Below are 22,319 nucleotides of genomic sequence, written 5' to 3'. Positions count from 1 at the left end.
GGCACAATCCTAACTCGCTGTAACCTGAAACTCCTGGGCTCAAGCGAGCCTCCTAGATGGATGTGCACCACCACGCCTGGCTAATTTGCCCAGGCTGGACTCAAACTCCTGGCCTCAAGTGGTCCTCCTGCCTTGGCCTCCAAAAGTACCGGAAATATAGGCCACTGTGAGCCCCTGTGCCCAGCCTTCGTAACTTTTCGTAAGTCACTGATCTTTTTAAATAATAGAGCGAAAACTACAACCCTGATCCGTGGAGAAGTGCACGTGATGGTTGTAGTTTCACCAGAGGCCTGTGGATCCCATTGTGTTCATCCATGAATTCTTTAGAGGTCCACGGAGCTCAGATTTAGAAACTCCAGAATCGGATGAAGATAACACTAGTATGTTTGCATGCAGTGTGGACATAGTGATGTTATTTTTTTGTTTGTTTGAGACAGGGTCTCACTCTGTCACCCAGGTTGGAATGCGGTGGCATGATTTCGGCTCACGGCAACCTCCATCTCCCAGGTTCAAGCGATTCTTCTGCCTCAGCCTCCCTAGTAGCTGGGACTACAGGTGTGCACTGCCACGCCCAGCTAGGTTTTGTTCTTAGTGGAGACGGGTTTCACCACATTGGCCAGGCTGGTCTTGAACTCCTGGCCTCAAGCAATCTGCCTGCCTCGGCCTAGTGATGCTCTTTCTTAAAGGAGATGCTTCTTGGAGATTTGTATAAAACTTCAGATGATTTTTAATGCATCACAGAACTCATTCTTGATGGCTTCTTAAAAAATGTAAAGTGCTACCTTATTACTCTACTCAAATTTACATTTTGTTAAATAAGAATTTGTAATCCTGGAGCTCCCAGGCTTGAACAGAACGTGCGTGTGGGCATGTGCACATTTTTTTTTTTAACGGAATACCCTTCCCATTTCCATTTTTCTTTCTGTTCCTCAGCATCGCAGGCCAAAACCGCTCAAATACAATTGATAACCAGTTAACAAACTCACTGACCTTGCGTTTTGCTGTTTTCAGTCTGAACCTTCTTTTGTCTAATTTTTTTGCTGTTTCTTTAGCTTTTTTCCCCCTGCCTATCTATTCTTTGTTCTAGTCTCCTGATTTTTTTTTTTTTAAAAACTGATGTTCCTACCCCTGTCTCTGAATTTGGCTTATCCTTCAGAAAGTTGAGATGAATACTCATGTTTCTCTGTGAAGCCCTCCTTTTCAAATCCAGCTGAACCAGCACTGTGTGGAAAGAAATACCAGGCGCCCCACAGCCTGTGGGACCATCAAGAACAACACCTATGTGATAACTGCAGCAGGAAGTGAAAGAGGAAAGAGTGAGTTTGTTGAGCTTCCCCACTCTGTATCACGTGGAGGAGACAGGTGTAAAGTGGTTAAGTGACCAAAACAAGGGGGCGATGGAGCTTTCTGTACGGCTTCCAAGTGGCTGTTCCACCGTGTCCCCTGCTACCTCTGCAAGTGATGTGTGTGCACTTGATGTCCCATCAGGTCAATCTAGGCGCTCCATGGACGAAGCATTCCTGTGGCTCTGGATCCTTACTCGTTCCAATAGCAGAACAGGGAGAATTCCTAAGGTTAAAAGCCATAGCTGTGTTAGTTCGAAGGGAGTGATCAAAGCTCCCACGTGGATTTGGTGGATTTTCCTAACCCTGGGCCTCTTCCTTCCCCTCCCCTTCTTGTCCTCTTCATGCAGTGACCCCAAACATAAGGTCCGGTAGGAAGAGAAGCAGTCCAGTTGTGGCCTCTTGATGGATTAATTCCGGTGTTTTTGTTGTTGTTGTTGTTTATTTATTTATTTATTTATTTATTTTTGAGACAGGGTCTCACTTTGTTGCCCAGGCTGGAGTGCAGTGGTGCAATCTTGGCTCACTGCAGCCTTAACCTCCAGGCTCATGTGATCTTCCCACCTCAGCCTCCTGAGTAGCTAGGACTACAGGCATGCATCACCATACCAAGCTAATTTTTTGTAGAGGTGGGATTTCGCACTGTTGCCCAGGCTGGTCTGAAACTCCTGGGCTCAAGCAATCCACCCACCTCAGCCTCCCAAAGTGCTGGGATTATAGGTGTGAGCCACTGCCTCCAGCCTAGATTAATTCTTAATTGTAAAAGAAGACAGAAACTAATGGCAAAACGTGCTTTTCCTGTGTGCATGTAAGAGCGTGCGAGATAGAATGTGACTTGCTTACTGTCTACCTTGTAATGTTAATAATCTAGGCTTATGTGTAGATATACAGTCATTTATATTATACATAGTAAAGGCATGTACTCATCTAAAAGAGCCTAGAGCACTCCTTTTATAATACTGAGCTTGCTTTTCTCCACTGATTGATTGAAGTTTTTTTTGTTTTTTCCATATTCTCCTTCTCTGTCTTCCCAGTGTTTTGGAATTTCCTGGGCATTTTTCCTGCCCTTCCTTTTCTTACCCTTCACTGGATGTCACTTCCTCCCCAGGCCACTGAATGCCATTTGCTTTCCTCTCAGCGCTGCTTCTCCCTCCCAGCTCCCCAATTAAAGCTCTTTATTGATGTATGGCTTTGCTGGAGGGGTAGCACATCAGAACTGGAGTGCAATTTAGAAGCGGTGTTCCTGCAAGAATTCAGAGTTCATACGTCCTCCTGAAGATGCTTTGGGAGTTAACACAAGATTCAGGCATTAACTAATTTTTATATCCCCAGAGGAGAAGAAATCCATGCTTGTCAGCTTTTTAGGAAATTTGTTTGGTCATGCATACACACTTTTTATAGCTCAGGAACATACGTTTTTGCATGTTTGGCTTTATACTCTAAAATCGACCTTATTACTTGCTTATACCTTTTTTCCTCTAATTTTCATGTAACTGATTTTTCACATTGCTGCTGAAAGAGTAGGACCATTGTGTTGCGGTGAGTTAAGCCAGGGGATACTTTTGTTTCCTAAAATGACTTAGGCTATAGAATCCTGAGGCGGCTCATAATAGCATAGACTGAACATGTGCTTTGGAGCACAGGTCCTCAGTAAATACTTGTTGTTTATTAACCAAAAGTACATTACCATTGTTATTTATAAAGCCAATAATATTTGGAGGACGTTGGCCTTTCTTGGGGTAGATGCTTAGATATTTTGCTATTTTATGTTTACCTTGAGGAACATGTAGAACCTTTTAAATGAGAATTTGCTTTACTGTTTCATAAACTTTATGTTTTTAAATAACCTAGACCTACTGTAATTCACTGCTTTAATAGCTGCTTTGGGGGAAATCCCATAAAATCTGTGAAGCCAGTTATCATTAGTATACTTTTGAACATCAAACTCTTATGGTCATATGTAATTAGTTCATTATCATCCACCTTGTGTTTTGGGCCAGAAAACAAAGGTAATTAATCACTATAACTGCAAATGACCTTTTTTTTTTTTTTTTTTTTTTTTGCATGTAAAGTGCTGAAGTGTAATTATTCCTACGCGAGAGTGAGAGATTCTTCTTCATGTGGAACTATTAAAATGGCATTGAGAACTATGATTTGCTGAAAGAATCGGCATGTATATAATTAGTCTAGACGCCACCTCTGTGCTATGAATGGACTCATGTTCTCCAGTTATTATGGCTAGAGATTAAAAAGGCTGTGCTTTTACTTTGACCGTGGATGCCCCAAATCATATTTCAACGAGTTTCTGCTAATTTGGTTTTTTTCCTCCCTTGCTTCATTCAGGCCAAAGGGGGGCACTTGTTTTTCGGTATCATATTCATCAAATGCTGGGGCAAGGAAGTTTTTAGTAATTTTTCTAGTAACTTGGTTGTAGTAATGTAATATGCTAAGTTATCTTACAAGCTAATTTTAATATCCTCTACCATCCTCTGTTCTTCTATGCTTTATATAAAAAAAAAAAAGCTGTAGAAATATATGACATTGTGAACATCTGCCCAGGCATTTTCATTTGTTATAACAACAGACAAAAACCTTTTTTTTTTTTTTTTTTTTTTTAAATAGCAATATGTCAGGTTTTTAGAAGCAATGCTACTCGGTTTCATTTTGCTGTAACTCATGCTATGTGGTTTGTTTGGGGACTCTTTGGCCTGAGGGTGGGTGGCACTTTTGCATCCTGGAAATGGGCACGAGACAGTAGTGTTGCCTCCATTGCAGCACAAGGGTGGGTGTGCCCCTTTGCCACCTGCCGTCCTGGTCCTGGCTGTCAGCAGTTGCCTCACACAAAGTATCTGCCCAAAGTCCTCCTCTTCTTCCCTTGCTGTAATTCACAGTCCGTCACTGGAGGCAGAGGTTGAGCTATCCGTTTACTTCTTTCCAAGAGGCTGGGTCCCTTGGCTTTCATGCCCTGGGCCAGCCCTAGCTCAGGAATCACCAGCTCTAAAAACGTCCTTTGGTGCTTCTGCAAAAACAATTGGGTGTAGTGCAGCCCCCAACTCCCCAGAAGTTTGGTGGAGATGGTGGGTGGAGGTCACCTCCAGATTTCATGCCTGCGGTGCGGATGGAAAGTGCCATGTGTTCGGAGCGGCTTCTGGTTTCCCGGCAGCCGTGGGTGTGCGTTCGCGTGGTGCAGGGTCTAGTGCTGCCCTTCTGGAGCTGAAGAGGACCTGGCTGTCGCTGGTAACCATATGGCTCTAAAGACCAAAGTGTGACCCCCTGACCCCCCCGTGGGCTGCACCCAGGCAGAGCTCCTGTCCTTATGTTTTTGCATGGTGCCTGCTGCTCCCAGAGTCTGTCGCTCCTTACCGCTTTGTTTTTTTGCCTCAAGGGCCGCAAGATGCTTTTGCTCAAAAAGCCCCCAAATCAGCTGCACCCTGATCTGTCTGGTGCTGTCTGTACCACCCAGCATCCTGCCGTTAGGGCTCAGTGTTTTGAAGCCGAGCAGTAGACCAGGTGACATCTCTTTGTGTGACTACCCTTGGTCATGATGAATTTGCCACTGAGTGACTTAATTCAGTGTGCCAGGGAATTCAAGGCTTTTCTCCTCTGGAGAGTTGTCCATCTTAATACTGATCTCACCATAAAATCCTGCGTGAGGAGGCAGAAGTTGACTAGAAAGGGTTTGATGGTGGCACCCACGTTGAACGTGTTAGCTACTTAGAGTATCATTTGTTTCACTTGTCATCAATCCCCAGGCTCAAGAGGCATCTTCATTTGGATCAGATTGATGATTATACTCACTGCATTATCGCATGGGGTAAGGGATGTATGTGTTGGATTGATAATGGTGATGCTGCCAATCAATTGAAAGTTTTCTGAGCCAAAATACGGTTCCCAGACTAGCAGCATCGGCATCCCCTGGGAAGTTGTTGGAAATTCAGAGTCTCAGGCTTTACCCCAGACCTACTGAATCAGAAACTCCGGGATACCCCTCCATCTGTGTTTTACCAAGCCCTCCGGTGATTCTGGTGTCTGTGGTTTGAGAGCCACTGCCATCGGGCAGGGCTGTGTAATAGAACGTTCTGCAGTGATGGAAACAGTCAGTGTCCCTGCCGTGCAGTAGTGGAGCCACTAGCCCCCACATGTGGCCGTCGAGCTCTTGAAATGGGGCTGCTATGACCAACAGTAGCATTCATCATTTTATTTAATTTTGATTAATCTAAGTTTAAATTCAAACAGCTGCATATAGCTAGTGGCTCTCCATCAGATAGCCCAGCCCCAGAACATACCCGGCTAATTATTATTGTGTAAACTCCTAAAATGCTTTAAGTTGTTAGTTGTGGAATTATTAATTGTAGATCATAGAGCAGAATCTTCCTTATTCAATTCAACAGGATTGAAACTGCGATTGTTACAACATAGGTGATCTTGATTCTTCCTGTGGAGGGGAGACAGTTTGCGGGCTGCTGGCCGGTTGGGGGAAGCCTATTCTTGAGCTGATTGATGGTTGATTTTGTGAATATGCATCAACGGTGCAGTGCTGGGTGGCTCATGCCTGTTGCACATATAACTGATGACAGTAGATATATGTCCTTTTAGGAGTAAAGCTGTTGCTCAGGAAGGGGTGTCAGTATTTCGCACAGATGGACTTTGGTTTCTCCAGCCTGTCCGGCAAAGTGGAGGTGCTTCCGGCCAAGGAGAAGTGAATGAGCCCTTTGGGCACTTTGGGCTGCTTGTGGAACCTTCCAGAAACTGTGCTGGTGGAGACAGGGGTGGTGAATTGCCAAGTCTGGGCTCGCACATGAGATGGACAAAACTCTCGAATCACATTCGGGTTCTTCAGTTTGGGAGGACCTGGAGGAAAAAAGGTCATGGCGGGTGTGTTAGGCGGAACTGCTGCAAAGCCCAGAAGAAACTTTGAGATTAGTCTCTGGGGTGATGTGACCACATCCTCGTCACTTTTCCAAAACACCAGCAGAGGCTCTGGGACGAGAGCGTCCCCAGCAGTCCTGTGATCCTGCGGCTAGAGCTAAATGTGACATTGAGGAGCCAGGGGATATCTGAGTTCTTTGGGGCTGTTCCCCAAACCTAGCAACTGAAGTCTCAAAATTAAAGCAACCATCTTTGGCTAGGCAGAAAATGATACTCAATTCTCTGTCAGAAGCAAAGTTCTACATGACTAAGCTTCCTAATTGAGGGCCCCATTTGTTGAATTATTTAAAGCCGTATCATTGATTATCATAATCCATCTCCTCTTAGAATCCTAGAATGTTAACACGAGGTGGAAGAGACCTGGGAAATGGTCATAATTCAGCCTTCTTATTTTATGGAGGCCCAGAGAGGTTATGAGTTGAGTGAGGGCACACACAGCACTGTAGGGTCAGGGACCATGTTACTCTTTAGTTCCTTTGGTGTCATAGGTCAGCTGGGGTCATAGATCAGAAGCTGGACAGATTGATGAAAAAGGGTCGTTTCAAAGACATAAGAAATATACTGATGCACACTGTTAGGTTTTAAAATGCTTCTTGCTCATGCGTCCTGTAGATATCTAGAAAATTCCAATAGAATATATTGGTAAAATATTGCAGTGGTCTTTTTGGAATAGCTAAAATTGTTCCCGCCCTGTATGTATAGGATTTAGTCATGGCACAATTCGTATTGCTAACTGGGTTATTTTTTCTGGAGAGTTTGGTTGCGAGTAGTTTATTTTCCAAGCACTAGGCCTGTTTCAGTTGATTGACTTTGATACTGTGTCTTTTGTAACTTACTTTGTTTAAATAACATGCCTCTCCTACTTTATCCCCGGAGTATTGAGATGCTGTGTGTGCAAAGTATGGCACTCTGCACCTAATCAGCATTCTCTAAATATTGGTTCAAAGAGTGAATACTATCCCATCCAGAAGGGTCTGCATGTTAATTTCTTTAGATTTTCACTGTGGCTGGCGGTTAAAAAAATTTCTGTATATTTAGGGAAATTATTAGCTGTGTATTATTTTTTTTCCTCACCTAGCTTGAATGGAGTCTTAAACAAAAAATTCACATGCTCACCAAAGGCTGGGAGAGGTTTTGTAAATTGAATATGGGGTTATTGTTTGCATTCACAAAACAAAGCCCTAAATCACATTTAGCATAATTTGTGGTTTTAAATTGGACTGATTTAGCAAGGAGAGTGAAATAATCTCTCATCCTGTCAAAAAGGCGATACCTTTAGACCAGCATTTAATTGCATTGGCAGAGTAACTTCGGGAAGACAGCAGTAATTCTGGCTGCATTATTCTTGGTTTGTGGCTAAATTGAGATCATCATTTTCTCCTGGTTTCACTAACTTCCGTTATTGCTCTTCAAACTAATCAGATGAATGTGGTCTTCGAACTAATCAGATGAAGGCTTAGTGGTAGCTGGAGGGTGGACAGGGGAGGGATGAGGTCTATGGGCAGCTGTACTGTATATACTTCATGATCTCGGGGGAGAAGGTGACATCCCAGTGACCCAGAAGGCACAGCCTGGTGATTTTCTTTTCTTTTCTTTTTTTTTTTTGACATAGAGTTTCACTGTTGTTGCCCAGGCTGGAGTGTAATGGCGTGATCTCAGCTCACTGCAACCTCTGCCTCCCAGGTTCAAGCGATTCTCCTGCCTGAGCTTCCCGAGTAGCTGTGACTACAGGCGTGCGCCACCATGCCCAGATTTTTTATTTATTTATTTATTTATTTATTTATTTATTTATTTATTGTAGAGATGGGGTTTCACCATGTCGGCCAGGCTGGTCTCAAACTCCTGACCTCAGGTGATCCTCCTGCCTCGGCCTCCCAAAGTGCTGGGATTACAGGAGTGAGCTACTGCGCCAGGCCAGTCTTCTCTTCTCTTCTCTAGATAGAGTTTCACTCCTGTCACCTAGGCTGGAGTGTAATGGCATGATCTTGGCTCACTGCAACCTCTGCCTCCCAGGTTCAAGCGATTCTCCTGCCTCAACTTCCCGAGTAGCTGGGATTACAGGCGTCTGCCACCATGCTCAGCTAATTTTTGTATTTTTAGTAGAGTTGGAGTTTCACCATGTTGGTCAGGCTAGTCTTGAACTTCTGACCTCAGGTAATCCACCCACCTCGGCCTCCTAAAGTGCTGGGTTACAGGTGTGAGCCACTGCCCCTGGCCCCGGTGATTTTCTTGGTAATTGCTTACACACAGTGAATACCATTCATTTGCACAGAAGTGTTCCATGGACTGTGCACCTAAGAAAGAATGTACATTTGCAGCCACATTGTACAGGTAGGGTTCGTTTGCATTCCTGCAGGTATCCAAGAGGGAGGGTTCTGGAGGAACTTCGAGCTGTCTAGATTACCTGATGAAAACCTGTTCTTTTCTCAACAGCCACTTCAGGAGCTCACCCAGGGGCTGCTCACTAGACCACTGCTCCCTGCCCATGTGCCCTAGTTCAGAGTAATCTGTATTCTTCACAGTCCCTTCTTCCAGTGAAAGCATGTCTTTTACCTTTCACCAAGCCTTACCTCTAAAAGAGTAGCCGGCAATACCTTAGACATTTCAGAAATAAGCAAAGTGCCTGTCCTTATACTTTTATTCCCCTGGGAGTTATCAACTAGTCTTCTTGAAATGGCTAACTGCTTAAATATTTTAAATGTACATTTGGCATTTTACACACACCTTTGTGGTGGTTCAAATCACGGGTGCTCCTGGGTCTGAGTTTAGGTCTGACTGCAGGAAGCAGGTTAGTTTCCCGGCCTCCTGGGGCCCCCCTGGAGGAAGCAGATGGGGATAGGAAGTCAACTGACTGATAAGGGACATCACACTTTCTTAGGCTGGGCTCCAGGCCCCTGTTCATGTTCTTAGTTACCTGGATAGTCTTGGTATCAGAGTTTATGTGAACCATGGCCAAGCTTATCACCCACAGAAATGTTTCTGGAAAGACTGAATAGCAAATGGGATAGATGAATTAACAGTCTATGGAAACTCCTTCTGCTACCAATTTGTAGTTTGTGCTTTTGAGATGAAGATGCCTTTGGCTTTGACATTTGTATTTTCAAGTGTATATATGCTAGGGAAGGAGGAACCTTTCAGATCCCTAGTGGCTGATTTTCATCTTGGATCTGCATACTAGAATTCATAGCATGCTACTGAGTTGACTTTTTGTATTTCTATATAATACCACTGTATCGATCTGTTGCTAATCTGATGTAACCTTTGTGTGTGTGTATGTGTATGTATGTGTGTGTCTGTATGTGTGTGTGTGTTATTGATCAAGATACATTACTCCAGAGGCCAAAATCAGAAACTAGGGAGGTCAAATATTTCATCATTTAAAATTGAGCTTATATTGTTATTAATGCAATGTTAAGAGGACAGCCCTTCAGATACTGGGTTATTTAAGCAACTTCAATGTACCCCACCCCAGAAAGGATTTGGAGGTCGCCATCTTACTTCTGGTGGCAATGCAAGAAAACTGAAAGGAAAAAAAAAAACAACAGTTGCACTTATAAGATCCTATGTGACAACCATAAGTATGTATGCTTCACAGTATTTTTATAGGCTGTTTATGGTACAGAAATTCTCTTTTGTGCATCTTGGCTCTGTTGCCCCCGTCATTGTCCATCTGAAACAAACTATGCCAGGCACTTAGCTAATCAGATACAAAGAAGCATTTCAGCGGCCACTCAGAAGTGAGCGACTGCTTATGAAAAACCTGTACAAAATAAATAAGACCGGTAGGTGAATTTGATGGTCCTTTTGGAGTTATAATCTTTCTTTGCTTTGAAAGAAAAACAAAACGTGCCGCTGCCGTCCCTTTCTAGGAGTTCCGTCCCCAGATTCACACTCAGCATTTTTGTTTCCATAGCGGTGCCACCCAACATCGCAGAACTGAAGAATTTGGAAGTGCTCAACTTTTTTAATAACCAGATCGAAGAGTTGCCCACACAGATCAGCAGCCTTCAGAAACTCAAACACCTGAACCTCGGGTGAGTATCAGTGGAGGGAAGAGGCGGAGAGGGAGAGAGTGGAAGGGGTGTGCCGGGTAGGGCCAGGGGAGGAATTATTTTTATATTATTGCACAGAAATGGATCTCTAATTTCTTTTTATGTTTTGGGTCTTAAATTTTATTGTTTTAATACATCCTTTCGGTGGCCTACATCAGTGAGTATTTGAGAGCTAATTGAGAAGCTAATTGTTGGCACAATAAGGAAGTTAAATTTTTACTGTATTTTGTGTCCAGTAAAATTTTATCTCAGTTCTGTTGACCGAGAAGGGACTTATTTGCATTGCATGAACTGGCAGACAAATGGTAATATGGTTGATTTTTTTTTTTTCTCTCCGCGTTAAATAGGAATAGTTTACAAAGCACCTTTGTGCCTTGGAGGGAAGAATATTTTCCCTAATGATGCTTCATTCATTTTTGCAATTCTCTGTAGCTGAGAGGTGAAAATCCTCTGTCTTTGTTTATGCAAAGGTGAGGAGAGGAGTTTTGATTCAGCTGAGGTTGCAGAACCAGGGAGCAGTAAATAATAATAATGATAACCTGTTTTTGTGTATTACTTTGCAGCACTTGACCCTCTCAACATTTGTGAGGTAGGGAGGGCAGGTTTTAGTGCTTTCATTGTACACAGAGGAAGCTAAGCCTTTTCAAAGGGGCTAAGGGCCTGGCTTCTGGTCCCCTCTGAGGTTCGTGGCCAAGCTGGGAAGAGAACCCCATGGTTCTGGGTCTAAATGCTCCTTCAGACTCCATTGATATGGTTTGGGTCTGTGTCTCCACCAGATCTCATGTGGAATTGTAATCCCTAGTGTTGGAAGTGGGGCCTGGTGGGAGGTGATTAGATCATGGGGGCGGAGCTCTCGTGAATGGGTTAGCACCATCCCCTCTTGGTACTGTCCTTATGATAGTGAGTGAGTTATTGTGAGATCTGGTTGTTTAAAAGTGTGTAGCACCTCCCCCCCTCATGCTCTCCTGCTCCTGCCATGTAATATACGTGCTCCTGCGTTGCCTTCTACCATGAGTAAAAGCTCCCTGAGGTTTCCCCACAAGCAGCTGCTGCCATGCTTCCTATACAGCCAGTAGAACCATGAGTCAGTTAAACCTCTTTTTTTGTAAGTTGCCTGGCCTCAGGCATTCCCTTATAGCAATGGGAGAACAGACGAATACATCCATAGACCCCAACCAGAACTGTGGCATCAGAATTCCATCTTCATTGGTGCAGCCATCAGATGAAACTGACCATTCATGCTTCAGTCTCTGTGCAAAGTCATATATTCATTAAATTGTAGCCACTAAATGCTCTGGTTAAGTTAGTGATTGACATGGAGTGGCAATAGATGCTGGCCAGGTATTTGCCAGCTTTTTTTTTTTTTTGAGGCAGAGTCTTGCTGTGTCGTCAAGCGATCTTAGCTCGCTACAACCTCCACCTCCTGGGTTCAAGCGAGTCTCCTGCCTCAGCCTCCTGAGTAGCTGGGACTACAGGCACATGCCACCATGCCCAGTTAATTTTTGTATTTTTAGTAGAGACGGTGTTTCACCATGTTGGCCAGGATGGTCTTAATGTCTTGACCTCATGATCTGCCTGCCTCGGCCTCCCAAAGCGCTGGGATTACAGGCATGAGCCACTGTGTCTAGCCATATTTGCCAATTTAATAGGGAGCAGTCATGAAAAAAATCTCATTCATGGAGTGATTTTTAGTTTATTCTTTCCACAAAGAGTTTGGTCAGACACATTATTTTGAAGTTCACTTGGGCTTAGGGACCAACTTTGTAAGATCCATGGGCAGCCTCTATTCTTATGTCTGAGGGAAAGTGAAGTTAAAAGGAGGGAGAAACATCACTTTAGATGAGATGGGTTTTTTTTTTCTCCCTACAAATTTGGAGCCTGTATACCCATCTGGCAAAGCAGAAATGAAACGATTCTCCATTTATATCTTGGTTTTACAGACTATTCTATCCTGATCTTTAATTTGTATGTGAGAAAGAAGCTAAAACTACATATAGATGTATACTCTTACTGTTAATTTGTTCATTTATTAAATATATATATGTATACATTGTATATATATAAAATCTCAATCACTGGGAACAGTGCTTGGCACATACTGAGAAGTACCTAGTATTAGTTAGCTATTGTTATGATCATAATTGTTTTATTTACTTTTTCATTAATTCCATGACTATGTAAGTGACTATTCTATGTAAGGAATCTTGCTAGTACCGGGGAGCCAAGGTGAAGGTCATGGTCCCTGACCTTACCTACTAGGGCAAGACTGGCTATAAACAGGAACAGACCAGCGAGGTCACAGATGTGCTGGCGACTGTGGACCGGCAGGGGGAGCAGCAAGACGGGGAGTACTTTAGTCCGCAGGTGAGATTCTCAGGAGCAGGAACACAGCAGGTAGCACGGGAGCCGACACTCGATGCGTGAGAATTTCTCAGACTTAAAAGTCGAAGGAAGGTGTCTCAGATTGAGCGAATGGTATTTTTTTTTTTCGAGATGGCGTTTCACTCTGTCGCCAAGGCTGGAATGCAGTGACGCGATCTTGGCTCACTGCAGCCTCCGCCTACCAGGTTCAAGCAATTCTCTTGCCTCAGCCTCCCAAGTAGCTGGGACTACAGGCGCCCGCCACCACGCCCAGCTAATTTTTTTATATTTTTAGTAGAGACGGGGTTTCACCGTGTTAGCCAGGATGGTCTTCATCTCCCGACCTTGTGATCCGCCCGCCTCGGCCTCCCAAAGTGCTGGGATTACAGGCATGAGCCACCGCGCCCGGCTGAGAATGACATATTTAAACGCTCACAGCACTGCCTGCCTGGGGCCTGGGAATTGTCAGTTTTTGGCGCTGTTGAGTGTAAAGTGTGAGGCAGGCGGCGGTAAGGTCAGAGGTCAGGCTAGACAGGGAATCCTGGATGTTTGCTGTTCAGTGAATGAGGATTTACCAAGTTCCCAACCATGTACCAGGCATTGTCCTAGTTACTGGCTATCCAGCCCTGATGGAGCTTCCATTACAGTTGGGGAAACCAACTATAAGCAAATAAATGTTTATAATAATGACAGGGAGTCAAAAGTGCTAAGGAAAGGGCTCTGTGCTAAATAAACAAGCAAGTCTCGGGCGCGGTGGCTCATGCCTGTAGTCCCAGAACTTTGAGAAACTGAGGCTGGCAGGTCATCTGAGGCCAGGAGTTGGAGAACAGCCTGGTCAACATGGTGAAAACTCATCTCTACTAAAAATACAAAAATTAACTAAGTGTGGTGGCACATGCCTGTGATCCCAGCTACTCCACCTGGGAGGCTGAGGCAGGAGAATCGTTTGAACCCAGGAGGCAGAGGTTTCAGTGAACTGAGATTGCACCGCTGCACTCCAGCCTAGGCGACAGAGTGAGACTCCATCTCAAAAATAAATACATACATAAATAAACGAGCTCCAATTTTATACTGACCATTGAGAAATTTGCATAGCAGAGTAGCAGATAGAAGATATGGTCAGATTTTCCTGTGAAAGATCAGTATGGAGAAGAGGGTGGAGGGAGTTAAACTAGAGGTTAGGAGACCAGTAAGAACATGAGCTTCATGTCCCATGTGAACTAGGACAGTGGCAGTGGAGGCAGGGGGGGATTTTATATGAAAAATGTACAGGCGGTAATGTTGACAGACAGTAACTGATGGGATGGAATGATACCTATATTTCTGTGTTGGGCGGCTGAAAAATATAATGGATGGAGACAGATTTGGGAATAAAATAATAAGCTCAGATTTTGTTCTTTTTTGACTTCCCTAATAGCATTTTGGTTTGAGGCACCATAGGACAGAGTCGTACACTTTTCTTTTTCTTTCTTTTCTTTCTTTTCTTTTTTGGAGATGGAGTTTCGGTCTTGTTGCCCAGGCTCCAGTGCAATGGCACGATCTTGACTCACTGCAACCTCCACCTCCTGGGTTCAAACGATTCTTCTGCTTCAGCCTCCCGAGTAGCTGGGATTACAGGCATACCCAACCACGCACAGCTACTTTTGTATTTTTAGTAGAGACTGCATTTCACCATGTTGATCAGGCTGGTCTCGAACTCCTGATCTCAGGTGATCCGCCCGCCTCGGCCTCCCAAAGTGCTGGGATTACAGGCATGAGCCACCATGCCCGGCCCTAAACTTTTCTTTTTTTTTTTTTTTTTTTTTTTTTTTTTTGTGACGGAGTCTCGCTCTGTCGCCCAGCCCAGGCTGGAGTGCAGTGGCGCGATCTCGGCTCACTGCAAGCTCCGCCTCCCGGGTTCACGCCATTCTCCTGCCTCAGCCTCCCGAGTAGCTGGGACTACAGGCGCCCACAACTGCGCCCGGCTAATTTTTTGTATTTTTAGTAGAGACGGGGTTTCACTGTGGTCTCGATCTCCTGACCTTGTGATCCGCCCGCCTCAGCCTCCCAAAGTGCTGGGATTACAGGCGTGAGCCACCGCGCCCGGCCAGCTTTTCTTTTTCAATGAGTGCATCTTAGTTGCCTTCTTGTTCTCTTTGGAGTTGTTTGCATTTTTGGCTGTCGGTGCTGTATTGATTGTGTAAAGCTTTTTGTATTTAATTACGTAGCTACATAGATGGAGTTGTCAAAGTTTGAACGAAACTCCCAGTTCTTTGAGAAAGGAGCTAAGATGGGTTTCACTAAAGGATACTTCTGTCCTCAAATGGCATATAGAATTATACTCACACAGTAAGGCAAGTTATAGGGAGGACTCCTTATTCTAAGGAGCCAGGGTGAAAGCATACACACAGGAGATCACAAAACGGAGCTGGGAAGCCACTTGTATGTGTGATCCAGAAGGCACCCTCCATCAGAATTTGCTTTCAAAGTTTTTACAGTATTTGAAGTTTATTCTGATGATTGTAAGACATGAGAAAATTTTAGGCCACCTGAATAAATAAAAGAAAGTTTAGTTCTGTTCTAAGTTCGGTTTATTTATTTCATAGAGTTATTTTCCCAAAAATGTGAAGCCACGTAGGTTCCCATGTAGATGATTATTTCTAGGAAAACTTCACTGCAGGACCACCATGCCCAACTATTTGGGAATAACGTTTGACCTCGTTTGTTGCTAGAGCTTGTCTCATGAATACATAGAAGTTTTTATTAAGTCCCATGTTGGGTATTTATGGATTTGGATTATTTGTTCATTTTTTGAGACAAGGTCTCGTTCTGTCACCCAGGCTGGAGTGCAGTGGCATGATCTCTGCTCACTGCAACCTGCGCCTCCTGGGCTAAAGTGATCCTCCCACCTCAGCCTCCTGAGTAGCTGGACCACAGGTACGTGCCACCATGCCTGGCTAATTTTTGTAGTTTTTTTTTTTTGTATAGATGGGTTTTTGCCATGTTGTTCAGGCTGGTCTCGAGCTCCTGAGCTCAAGCAATCTGCCTGTGTTGGCCTCCCAAAGTGCTGGGATTACAGACGTGAGCCACTGGGCTCAGCGTGGTTTTTTTTTTTTAATTTTTATTTGTGATAAGTGTGAGTAGGTCACTGTGGAGGTGAGAAAAATTAGTGCCTTGAGACAAGAAGGTTTTATTGAAGCTGGAGGTGCTCAGGACAACCTGCAGAGAAGAAACTGCTCTGAAAAGGAGGTGTTAGTACAGACCTTTCTAGGGCTTTAGAAGAAAAGGAAGAAAGATGCTGAATAGCCTGAGACCCCCTGATTTTATAAATTTCTCCACCATATGCAGGCATTTGCCCACTTCCAACACGCATTTGAAAAATCTTTCCATGCAAACAAAAGAATTGATACCACTTGGCATAGCTGAGCGCTGCGAAGCTTTATGTTGAAACACCTGAAGTCACCTGAGATTAAGCAAGTGTGGCACAAATAGAAAACCACACTTGACAGTTGGGACCATCCAAAGTGGAATTTCATGAGGTGAGCTTGCTCACTTAGGGCTGATTCAACATTTTCTCTCAAACCTTTTTGAAAAATAATTCTAGCAACAGCTCGCATTCCCTGAGAAGCCACGTGTGAGCCGTGGATCGGGTGTTGGGTGCTTCAGATATTTTCTCTCTCATGCTCCCAGCGATCCTGCCCTCAAGGTGTTGTCAGCCTCATTTTATAGTTGAGGAAATTGGGTGTCAGAGAAGCTGAGTAACTTGGTCAAGGTCGTGCAGCTAGCAAGTGCTGGAGTCAGACTCCTCATCTAGTTGTCTTCTGCTTTAAAGCTCCATACTTTTCCTACCCCCACGGTAGCTTCTCATGGAAACCTTGATTGCTAGCAGTGTCAGCGCAGGTCCTGAGCACGGAATTCCTACATGTGGAAATGTGGATGGATGGAGATGGATGTTAGCACCTGCTGGAGGAAGTGCGGACAGCCAGCATGTTCTATGTTTCATTGTGCAGAGAGAGATGCCACCAGGTCGCCATGCCCATGGACTGGCGTCCGGAGAGGCGGCCAGAAATCTCTGCAGTTCCTTGCCCCCTTTGTAGCTGGGGCTGCTGCTAGCAGTTCTTCTGAAGTTTCAGTATTTAAGTAAGGGCTTCCTTTCTGCCTGCCAGGGTGGTGTGCCTACTACTGTTACTTCTGGCCATCAGCTGCACGTGGGACTCTGCTGTGTTCCTTACACGTTGTGGGTATTGGTTTGTCACTCCAAAGAAAAAGGAACCTGAAATTCAGTAGATTCTTGCCACCAGGAGGGGGAGGGGCCCCAGGCTTGCTCTGGGCTGGAGATGGAATGGGAGCGCTCTCTCAGGTGAGATGCCTCTTCCCTCTACACCTGTCTAACCGTGGATTTCCTCTACCTAATACTGCAAAAGTGTATCTATTTGCAGAGAAAAATGCTAAGGAATCAGCAGTTTTCAAAATGGATAACTTAGAGCAGTGTTTAAAGACAGAAGCACCTAGTGTGTGCTTCTCTGCCGTCCTCTCTTTGACTTGCAATTCCTCTCAGAATTCTTGCATCGGAGCCCAAGGGTCTGGAGTGGCTTTGGCCTCTGTGAGGTACAGGGTGCGCCCAGACACATGTCACCTTCCTCAGTCACTTCTGAAGTCTTTGCTCCTTACCCTCTCTTAGGCTGCTCTTTCGTCTCAACATAGCATTAATGACAAGCTCCATCTTGCCTGTATTACAAGGTAGTTTTAGTGAACAAGGGAAGTACTTGCCATAATGTGCTTCACAAATTGTGACTTCATGGAGAATGCTCGTCGTTGCTGTCATGGCAGTAGATAGTCGTGGAGGTCGTTTTGCTGGGTGTGGTCTGTCTGGGATATTTTCTGCCTGAGAAAGGGAACCCACGTTTCCCTTTTGGTTGCCCCCTCTGCTGTCAGCTGTTTCTGGTGAGGCCCGCTTGGTAGGGCTGGACCGAGCTGGATCTGTTATGAGAAGGATCGATGGCTAGAATGATTTTTATTGTCACAGTCCCTTCCATCTCTCAATATCTGTCAACTTTTATTAAAGTTTTTTTTTAAATTGACTTTTAAGTAAGTTCAAAGGGAACTGCATTAAGGAAAATAAGGGGCTTGAAGAAAGGATAAAAGATAGTGTAGAAAAAATTCCCTTAGACTTCATTGGAGACACACACAGACACAGACACAAACATGCACACCCACACCCACACCACACCACACACACATACCGTGTACATACCCACACACCCACACACACACACATACCGTGTACACACCCACACACACATACCGTGTACATACCCACACACCCACACCACACACCACACCGATATCACACCCATACCACACCACACACACACACCGTGTACACACCCACACACCCACACCCATACCACACCACACACACACACCGTGTACACATCCACACACCCACACCCATACCACACCACACACACCGTGTACACACCCACACCCCCACACCCATACCACACACATACCACACCCATACCACACACACACCGTGTACACACCCACACACCCACACCCATACCACACCACACACACACTGTGTACACACCCACACACCACACCACACCCACACCACACCCACACACCCACACCCATACCACACCCATACCACACCACACACACATACCGTGTACACACCCACACCCACACCACACCACACACACATACCACACCCATACCACGCCCATACCACACCACACACACATACCACACCCATACCACACCACACACACATACCGTGTACACACCCACACACCCACACCCATACCACACCACACACACATACCACACCCATACCACGCCCATACCACACCACACACACATACCACACCCATACCACACCACACACACATACCGTGTACACACCCACACACCCACACCCATACCACACCACACCCATACCACACCCATACCACACCCATACCACACCACACACACACCACACCCATACCACACCACACACACATACCGTGTACACACCCACACACCCACACCCATACCACACCACACCCACACCACACCCACACACCCACACCCATACCACACCCACACCACACACACATACCGTGTACACACCCACACCACACACACACCACACACATACCATACCACACACACATACTGTGTACACACCCACACACCCACACCCATACCACACCCATAGCACACCACACACACACACCGTGTACACATCCACACACCCACACCCATACCACACCACACACACACCGTGTACACACCCACACACCACACCCACACCACACCCACACCACACACACACCACATCCACACCACACCCACACACCCACACCCATACCACACCCATACCACACCACACACATATACCGTGTACACACCCACACACCCACACCCATACCACACCACACACACATACCACACCCATACCACACCCATACCACACCACACACACATACCACACCCATACCACACCACACACACATACCGTGTACACACCCACACACCCACACACCCACACCCATACCACACCACACCCACACCACACCCACACACCCACACCCATACTACACCCACACCACACCACACACACATACCATGTACACACCCACACCACACACACACCACACCCATACCATACCACACACACATACCGTGTACACACCCACACACCCACTCCACACCCACACCACACACATACCACACCACACACACATACTGTGTACACACCCACACACCACACCCATACCACGCCACACACACATACCGTGTACACACCCACACACCCACACCACACCCACACCACACCCATACCACACCACACACACATACCGTGTACACACCCACACACCCACTCCACACCCACACCACACGCACACCACACCCATACCACACCACACACACATACCGTGTACACACCCACACACCCACACCCACACCACACCCATGCCACACCACACACACATACCGTGTACACACCCACACACCACACCCATACCACACCACACACACATACTGTGTACACACCCACACACCCACACCACACCCACACCACACCCATACCACATCACACACACATACCGTGTATACACCCACACGCCACACCCATACCACACCACACACACATACTGTGTACACACCCACACACCCACACCACACACACACCACACCCAAACCACACCACACACACATACCGTGTACACACACACACCACACCCACACCACACCCTGCGTACACACACCCACACACACACCACCATACCCCCAAACACACCCCATACACACACCACACCACGCCCATATCCCCCACACACACCACACACATACCTCACACACCATACCCCTCACACACCCCACGAAACACCCAAATACACATACACATAACACCACACACAATACCACATACACCACACACCCCCGCCACACACTCACACACAGTTGACCCTTGAGCAACACATGGGTTGAGGGAGCAACACAGTGACTCATGCAGTCAAAAATCCACACGTTACTTTTGACTCCGAAAAATCTTAATTCCCAATAGCCTACAGTTGACCGGAAGCCTTACCAAAAACAGAAATAGTTGATGAACGCGTATTTTGTGTGCTGTATGTATTCTGTTCTTCATTCTTACAATAAAGTAAGCTAGAGAAAAGAAAATGTTATTAGGGAAGTCGTAAGGAAAAGGCGGTGCATTTACTGTGCTTTAAATGGAAGTGGATCATCTTAAAGGTATTCATCCTCTTCATGCTGAGTGGGCTGAAGAGGAAGAGGAGGGTTGTTCTTGCTGTCTCAGGGGTGGCAGAGGCAGAGGAAAAATATACTTGTGTCCTTGGACCCAGGCAGTTCGAACCCATGTTGCTCAAGGGTCAATTGTATGATTTTAATTTTTCTTAAGTTGTGATAAAATGCACACAAAATGTTCTGTCTTTGTAGTAGACAGTTCAGTGGTGTTAAGCGTATTCACATTGTTGTTCAACCAATCCCCAGAATTTTCTCATCTTGCAAACCTGAATCCTATGCCCATTAAACAACACCTCTCCATTCCCCTCCCTCCATCCCCTGGCCATCACCATTCTAATTGAAGATAATTTTCAATGTTAGCAGTTGTAGAACAAAAACATGATGTTTCCCTCCAAAAAGGAATAAATGAAATGAAATCAAGCAGAAGTCTGAAAACTACAAAGCTTCATGTGTATATTTTGAGATATCGCTACGTTCATAAGGAAGTTTTTCTTTACAAGGATAGATAGTTTGTGATGGTTTGAGTTTTTGTGTAAAACAGTGATTAAGTTTCGCCGCTGGAGGAAAATGACAACTAAGAAATTTGCAAATGTTTCAGGAACCTACAAGCTCTCTGACTGAAATTATGAGTCCAAGTAGGACAACATACCACACCCTCTTACTTATATGTGGAATGCAAAAAAGTAAACCTCATTGAAACGGAATAAAATGGTTACCACAGGCTGGAGCGATTGGGGAATTGCAGAAATGTTAGCCAAAGGACACGAAAGTTTAGTTAGACAGGAGAAGTATGTTCAAGAGATGGATCATACATCGTGGTGACTGCAGTTAATAACAATATGTGGTATGCTTGAAAATTGCTAAGAGAGTGAATGTGCATTCTCACCACAAAAGACAAAAAAAAAAAAAAGACGAAAAAAAAATGACAAGCATGTGAGGCAGTGCATATGTTAAACAGTGTGATTTAAGCCATTCCACGATGGATTATATATATATAATTGATGTACACCATAAGTATGTACACCATAAGTATGTACACCATGTTGTACACCATAAGTATGTACAATCTTTATTTGTCTTTGTAAATATTAAATAAATGCTTTTTTTTTAATTAAAAAAAAAAATAGGATGGGCATGGTGGCTCACGCCTATAATCCCAGCATTCTCAGACGCCAAGGTGAGAGGATTGCTTGAGCTCAGGAGTTTGAGACCAGTGTGAGCAACATGGCAAAACCCCATTTTTGCAAAAAATACAAACATTAGCAGGGCGTGTTGGCATGCACCTGTGGTCCCAGTTACTTGGGAGACTGAAGTGGAAGGATCGCTTGAGCCTGGGGAGGTTGAGGCTGCAGTGAGCTGAGATCGTGCCACTGCACTACAACCTGGGCACACCTAGGCAACAGAGCAAACCCCTGTCTCAAAATAATAAAAAATAAAAATAAAGTAGAAAGTGACTCTAGGATCATGGCACTGTCTTCCACTTTCACCCTGTGAAACCGAGGCGCCCTTGATGGTCTGTATAAACGGGTCTTTGGTGTCATGACATAGATTTTTGTCCCCTTGCAACAGCATGAACAGGCTGAACACTTTGCCACGAGGCTTCGGCTCCCTGCCAGCTCTTGAGGTTCTGGACTTGACTTACAACAACTTGAGCGAAAATTCTCTTCCTGGAAACTTCTTCTACCTGAGTAAGAAACTTTCAGTTCTATAAATCTCCTCAACCCTGTACTTTGCGTTCTAAGAGGGAAATTTATTTGTCAGGACCCAAACTCCAAGAGAAATTATTGGACAGAGATATTTTTTTCTTTAGAGACTCCTTTTGAATATTCCTTCATAGCTCAGCAGTATGTGCATTTGATATATCGTTATGTGACACCATCGGGCTGAAGTGGAC

The 22,319-nt window shown here is 45.1% G+C and overlaps 1 protein-coding gene across 2 annotated transcripts in view; it reads left to right on the top strand.

Annotated features, from left to right (window-relative positions):
• Positions 1 to 22,319, top strand: part of RSU1 (Ras suppressor protein 1) — a 349,246-nt gene that overhangs the window by 159,241 nt on the left and 167,686 nt on the right. For both annotated transcript variants that reach the window (XM_050805414.1, XM_050805415.1), the window contains 2 exons: positions 10,186 to 10,306; positions 21,995 to 22,113. In XM_050805414.1, the coding sequence (XP_050661371.1) occupies positions 10,186 to 10,306; positions 21,995 to 22,113 (240 nt within the window). The remainder of the gene's footprint in view (positions 1 to 10,185; positions 10,307 to 21,994; positions 22,114 to 22,319) is intronic.

Source organism: Macaca thibetana, chromosome 9, assembly GCF_024542745.1.
Source record: "Macaca thibetana thibetana isolate TM-01 chromosome 9, ASM2454274v1, whole genome shotgun sequence".
Classification (NCBI taxonomy): domain Eukaryota; kingdom Metazoa; phylum Chordata; class Mammalia; order Primates; family Cercopithecidae; genus Macaca; species Macaca thibetana.
The sequence above is the reverse complement of the archived record's forward strand: the minus strand, read 5'-3'. Positions and strand labels throughout refer to the sequence as shown.